The sequence below is a fragment of the Engraulis encrasicolus genome, chromosome 21 (assembly GCF_034702125.1).
Source record: "Engraulis encrasicolus isolate BLACKSEA-1 chromosome 21, IST_EnEncr_1.0, whole genome shotgun sequence".
In the NCBI taxonomy this organism is placed as follows: domain Eukaryota; kingdom Metazoa; phylum Chordata; class Actinopteri; order Clupeiformes; family Engraulidae; genus Engraulis; species Engraulis encrasicolus.
In genome coordinates, this window is record NC_085877.1 from 17,778,604 (window position 1) to 17,786,049 (window position 7,446).

The following is a 7,446-nucleotide window of genomic DNA, read 5'->3' on the forward strand; positions in this document are numbered from 1 at the left end:
ACACGATGTATACACCTCTTGACCTTGGTAACCGGTTGACCGGTTGAACAACATGCTAAGTCCAGCTGGTCTGAAAGTACAAAAATGAATGGAATTTGAAATGGTATTCCTCAAGTAGTTTTCGAGTCACCTGAGGCTTTGGCTCCATAAGTCTTCCCTGAGGGCGTGCGATGGATGATAGAAAATGTGTATTTGTGTAGGCCAGGTCTTATTATTATGCGTAGTGGCACTTTGAGAAGTCCGTTGTCATGGGAAGTCTTCACATTTGTAATTTATGCTCACTCACACTTGAAAGGGAAGGACAAAAAATGTATCAGAAAATATTCTTCAGCCCAGCCCAACAGCACAGAGAAAGAGAAATCCTGACGCATTGGTGACACTGGAATACATAAAAAATGGTAACAAATGGTAATAAAATCATAGGAGTGTATTTATAAATGAATAATGGTCAGTGTTGATGGTAAAAACTGTCGAGTAGGACGGTAAAGGACGACATCCGGAGCCATTCAGCCCGTATGAACAAAAAACTCTCTCAGATCCACATCAGACACCCTAAGCATTGTGATGCTGTATCTCTTCTCCCACCTCCAGGCCGAGACATCGACAGCTACCAGCCGCTGTGGTTTGAGAAGCGTTCGGACTCGGACACAGGGTACAGCAGCTACGTGTACCGCGGAGGCTACTGGGAGGCTAAAGAGACCCAGGACTGGAGCCAGTGCCCCAATATCTACTAGTTACACACAGAGGACAAGCCTGCTGCTGCTGCTACTGATGTGAGGCCTGTGGGCAGCCCATGAATACATTTACACTCACAGACAGGGCTGCAGATGCAGAACAGAACTGATCCTGGACCTGTGTGAGTGCCATCGGTGTGACGCGACTTGGGAGCCAGGACCACCGACGCAGCTTACCACTACCAACAACAACAAAAACAAAACACATTTCAAAACCGCCTGAGAAAAAAAAATGACTGACTTGTTTTTGTGCTGGGCTCTCATCAGTGATTACATATCAGGCTGTACTGTACAAACACACAACTTTGTGCGTGTGACCGTGTGTGTGTGTGTGTGTGTGTGTGTGTGTGTGTGTGTGTGTGTGTGTGTGTGTGTGTGTGTGTGTGTGTGTGTGTGTGTGTGTGTGTGTGTGTGTGTGTGTGTGTGTGTGTGTGTGTGTGTGTGTGTTTGGGTTTGTCAGAGTGAGTGTACTGTATGTGAGTTAAGATTTTAGGGCAGTTGTGGTGTTTTTGTTTTTCTTCATTTGTTTGCGTAACTTAATCAAAACAAAACAAATATTGCATGCAAATAAGTTATAGGTGACAGCTGCAAGCACTTTATTAAAACACTGAATTCACCAGAACTGGAGGATGGTACAGGTTGCTACACTACATGTTCAAGAAACCGTGACCAGGGGGGCTAGTTACTCTGAGAAGGGGGTTTCAGTCCCTTATCTGGGCGTGCTGACTCAGGGCAAGTGGTAAGGCCTCTGATAACAGAGTTTTATGGCTTTGTTTTTGAACTCCAGACATAGCTGAAAAATGCCATGTTGCAGATGAAAAACAGATTTTGGCTTGTATATAACTAAGTGCTACCGATCAATCTACCCATATTGACAGATTGATCTATCTATATTGATCAATCAGTTAATCTACAGGACGTCCCGAAAAAAATTATAACTACTTCAAATCATTGTTAAGTAACTCATTCATGAATTATTTAAGATCTATCTATCTATCTACACTGTGTGCGTGAAGATTGTAATTCACTTATATTAAAGTTAGGCAACTGGACTTCTTTTTGTAGCTTGAAGGTATCCATCTTGGGCAGCTGGGGCCTACTGGTTAAGGAGATGGGCTTTAAAATCAGTGGGTTGCAGGTTTGAATCCCACCCTTCAGCTCCCTATCTCACTCCATGGCTAAGGTTCCCTTGAGCAAGGTGCGTAACCCCACACTGCTCCAGGTACTGTAATAGTATGAAAGCGTCAGCTTTTAGTAGTAGTATAAAAGGATAAAAGCGTCAGCTAAGTGTAATGTCATGTAAAAGTTATGAAGCCATGAGAATTGTCCATTTTACCACTCACCCTGAATTAACATACCTGGGTTAGCCACTAAACCACCATGCCTGGATTTACTAATTTAATCCACAGATGGACAGGTGTCAAATTCAATCCCAGTGTCAGAAAGTAAAAATCCTTTCAAAAATGTGCAAAAACCAGTGCTGAATCTGCTGATTGTAATAAGTTGTCAAATACAGGCATATGTTGCTTAGCGAAATTACCTGTGTTGGAAGGAAACTATGGGAGGTTTTTTTACTTTCTAAATTGGGTGTTTGACACCTCTGCGCAAAAGTGGGCCGGTGTGACAGACTATCAGGTATCCATAACAACTGCTGACCCAGATGTCAGAACCAACCGTGATTGGTCATAAGTAAATGTCACTCTTAATTTAGAATAATACAATTAAGTTTCCATCAATCGCTGTGTTTCTCTCATCTGGGGTGACCACTTGTTACGGGAAACACCAGATAGTCTGTCACACCGGTTGGAACGTCTGGACTGGGTGGTGAACACTTGACGCTGCTGCCGGTGCATTCAAAGTTGCATCCCGTCTCCTACCATCCTAGCACTCCTTCTCAGTGTTAGGGGCTGCGATTAGTCAAGAACTCTTAAGTAGTACTTAAGCCTAAATGGCCCTTACGTAAGTATGAGGTGCCTCTTTGGCAATATATTAGAAATAGGTCTCACATCATCACTAAAAGTTTATACATACACTATTTTACCACACACAGGCACTTTGCGCAAGCATTTCATTTGCATGTGCGAGAAAGAAATATAGTAAGTAGGCCTATAAAATTACTTTATGTATAAACATTTGGTGATGTGATATATTGCGTAGGGGGCACCTCATACTTATGTACTATGGAGGCATTAGTACTATTTAAATGTTTTTGTGAAACACAGCCAAGAGCATCATTATAACCACATTATGATACATTATCATATCATGTAAAGTAAGGCACAATGTTCTGCAGCTCCCTGGGGGGCTGTCCTGGTATTTCCATAATAATAATAATAACGATAATAGTAATAATAATTTATTAGTGCACCATCTGTATTGCTGTGGACAACAACCCAGGACTGTTTTGGGGCAAAGAACCACAGACATGGCTGGAAAGAAGAAAAAGCACTGTGATTCAGCCCTTTCAGATAATGGCAGACTGATCATGATATAAGTCTGTGGTACTACATGATATATTAAAACTGTTGTCCAGAAATGTGTTTTGACATTACGTTTGGTTGTAGATAATGGCCTTGTACAAAATCTGTAACTTACTTGGCTTAATAACACCATGATCTTTACCTAGCTTAGCCTCCACAAAGTTCAGACATTATTTCTCTTTGCGCAAGAGGTATATGTCATGATGTATGATGTACATTTTGAATTATCTGTGTGCTGGATTTGGGTTTGTGATCACATGTTTTGATGTAGACCTTTCTGTTTTAAAGGAATTTTGTCCCCAGTTTCCCAAGATTGCTGTAGCACGGGAATCAACCTATCGGAGCGATTAGCTGTACAATTGACCGCCTTTGGAGAAATGGCAGGTTATGCAGAATAATCTAACAGACGTTTTAATGTGACCTTTGAGCTGACCACTCTTGGGGAATTTGGCCTTGTAGCCACTGCACGTTTCAGTTGAAACATTTTGCCTTGGGGTAATAATCAGTAAATTATACAATACATACATTATTTCAGTGTCTTCTTTCACATTTGTTTTGACTGTCTGTGAGTAAAATCTGTCACCCACCAAAACTCTGAGACCTGTCAAAATCACTTCACTGTTAATAATTGTTGAAGGTATACTTAACCTATACTTAAATTGTTAAATAATATTATTTTTATGTGTAACCTGATGAAACTACTGTAGTCCTATTATCAACCACTTCACCTCTAGATGGCGAGACTTTCTATTCCCACAAAATGTGTTGATCTCAAAAGCCTTTAACCAGGGATACATTAACTACCCTAGCCTCATAATGCACGCCATTCCGCCAGTGGATCGCTGTACTAGTCATTGAAAATACTTTACTGCTAGTACTACACTACCACAACACCACACAGTCTTTAGAAGAGCATCACAACATGTCCATTGGCATTCTGGTTACAGCAAATTTATATGAGAGGCCATGTCTTAAGAGCAAGTGGCCCTGGGCATGAAATTCAGAAATGATAGGGGTGCCGATAATTTCTCATGGACCCATTTTCGCCTTTTTAACCCTGTGGTTGTGTTACGGTCAAAAATGACCGTTTTGAAACTTCATTCTTAAATAACTTCTCTATTTTTCATGATACAAAAATGACACTTCATGATATCCTCCAGCTTACGTATTCAAATGGTCAAAATGAAATATAATGAAATTCCTAAAGAATTGTGGAAGATACACCAACTTGTTACATTCATGGTGTTTCAGTCAAAAATGACCGGACCATTAATTTACATCTCCCAAAGTTATATAAAGTTTATATTACATTCACTTTACCCTCATATTCGGGCAGTCATGGGTGAGCGGTTAGGGCGTCAGACTTGCATCCCAGAGGTTGCCGGTTCGACTCCCGACCCGCCAGGTTGGTGGGGGGAGTAATTAACCAGTGCTCTCTTCCCATCCTCCTCCATGACTGAGGTACCCTGAGCATGGTACCGTCCCACCGCACTGCTCCCCATGGGGCGCCACTGAGGGCTGCCCCCTTGCACGGGTGAGGCATAAATGCAATTTCGTTGTGTGCAGTGTTCACTTGTGTGCTGTGGAGTGCTGTGTCACAATGACAATGGGAGTTGGAGTTTCCCAATGGGCTTTCACTTTCATATTCTTTTTTTGTTAGGCTTTTCAGAATACAACCATACTGTATGTGCCACTTTAGTATAGATGTTTACAGTCAGTTGAAATACTTGAAAAAAGTAAAGGTGTTCCAAACGGCCTGAAAGCCTCTGAGAGGCCCTAGACTCCAGAGGGTTAATAAAACGAATTGGTGCAAGATAAGAAAAAAAAAGCCTACAAATCACTAAAACAAAGCAGAATAACATTTAAATGACATTGGAAATGTTTCAAAGGGATGTCTAAAAGGTATTAATCACAAAATATGCAAATCAGATTTTTAATCAATGTATTATTATCTTTTTTGTGTAGGCGGTCAATTTTGACCGTTAACACCATGGATGTAACCATGTTTCTAACACAACCAGAGGGTTAATGTGACTGGCATGATGGACACATAACTGTATGTTACCTGGCACGTTAGGTGCCCTGGGTGAAGGGGTGGCGGGATGGGTTATTCATGGAATAGCCATTCCATATGAAAGCACGTTATATTCAAGGTTTCATGCACAGTCCTTGGGGTCCCGACAAGACCTCACCTGGACTGGTGATCTGGAGTACAGGGCATGTCCCAGAGGGCCGACAGTGCCCAGAGGCCACAGCTGTTGAGTTTTTTTGTAACCGACTACCCCATAATTTAGAGGCTTAGAGGCGGCTACAAAAGAAATATCTGGGCCTTAGTCTGACTCCCAGCCCATTCCTGGTCCCTAATAGCAACCACACCACTGCACTACTGTATGTTTATGAAATCAGGCTATGTTATGATCGCTTCCAGCGTAATCTTGTTTAGGACTATTATTACTGTCTTTGTGTGCATGTGTGTGCATTTTTCACATGAACCCTTGACAATTGGCGCCGTACGGCAGCCTCCAGAGCTGGTGTGTGAATGTGGGAATGTGAATGTGTATTTTGAAAGTGCTTTTAGTCAATTTAATAGTTGTGATACTGCGCTATATAAAATACATGTTGTATTGTACCTAGTACATCAGGTCTCTTGGTGGAGGGTGGGGGACCTGTCTCCCCCGAGCATGGACCGGATTGGCCCATCCATTTATCCACCCCTGCCTGCCTACAACACAATCCAGCAAATAGCGAGTTCCTGCTAGATCAGGAGACTTGTCTTTATAGGCAAGGGAAGTCATGTGCCATATGTTTACCTCCACCCACCTACCCACCCGCACTATAGGCTCGGACGGGTGCATGCAAACACAGGTGGAAAGTAGCAGAGCTGTTTGTGCCACGAGGCTACAGAAAGTGGAATACCCTATATTAGGAGCTTGTCTCACGGTTTTCACGTTCAAAACGCATTCACGCTTTGGAGCTACTCATTTGCATGGGCCTAAAACACACACACACACACACACACACACACACACACACACACACACACACACACACACACACACACACACACACACACACACACACACATACGCACGCACACAAACGGGGGGGGGGGGGGGGTGGGGGCACCTGAAAACAGGCTGGAGAGAGTGCATGAAACATATAGTAAGTCTACAGACTTCATACAAGTCATGAGACTTTTTTTCATGCAGGGATGAAACAACTTCATTTGCAGTGTGCTTAGCTGGATAAGGGCTGAAAAGCCAGCACCCAAAGAAAAGTCTTATCTCGGACACCATTCACTTTGCTGTGCAAACACTCTCTGACAGGTTCAACACAAGAACACCTTGTTCTCTTGCCGTTTCTGTTGACTGAGACATAACACACGCTCTTCAAACTTGCAAGCTGATTTTGTTTGTCTGACCTAGTGAGCCTGACAAGCACCCATATTTTATCAACATAGGGAAATTTGGTCAACAACACCAAATGATTAATTAAGCTGATGCAGCCATGTAGTTGTGAACCTGTACAACTGAAAATTCGCCCCAGACAGCACAGATTATGGTCTGTCATGCATTTGACCTGGTTTTTCTTCCTTTTGCCTCGGGGCTTCGGATGAAATTTTGACAACAGAACAATTCGTACAGTCTCTAAAGCAGATGCAGTTCACCTGCTGTTGTGGATTAAGAAATGAGAAAATGTTGCCCTAATTGGCCCTGGACACCAACTTTAGGTAGCACTTTGCACCATCCACTATAAATGGTTAATTCATTGTTTATTACGCTATATATCAGTGATTAATATATGTTTACTTACAAATACATTATCAGTTAACAGAAATGTAAACAATTAACTTTTGAATTATATCTTTTTTTAACCTGACCATTATGCTGATGGCATCGGAGGACCTACAACAGTGGTTCTTGTTTGAACAAACGCCCCTTCTGTCATCATAAGCTTGCCAATGTAGAGTAGAGTAGAGTAGAGTAGAGTAGAGTAACTTTATTGATCCCCAGGGGGAAATTCAGGTATCCAGTAGCTTACATAAATACACAAATACACAAATGCCCACAATGTCCCCTTTATCTCATCATAAACCTGCCACCGTCCTATTGACTGCAATACTTCCTTCTGCTAAAATAATCTGAATAAGACCTGCACCCAACATCTGTCTACAAACCACTTTTTTTTTTTTTTTTTTTTTTTTTTTTACATGTAATCAGCGTAACAGAATA

General features: G+C 42.0%; 1 protein-coding gene across 1 annotated transcript in view; it reads left to right on the top strand.

Moving 5' to 3' along the window:
- The window catches only part of LOC134436941 (oxysterol-binding protein 2-like), a 41,001-nt gene extending 39,893 nt beyond the window's left edge, over nucleotides 1–1,108 (top strand). The window contains exon 14 of the mRNA XM_063186310.1: nucleotides 592–1,108. Coding sequence (XP_063042380.1) covers nucleotides 592–734 — 143 coding nt within the window. The 3' untranslated portion in view covers nucleotides 735–1,108. The remainder of the gene's footprint in view (nucleotides 1–591) is intronic.
- The last annotated feature ends 6,338 nt before the right edge of the window (nucleotides 1,109–7,446 follow it).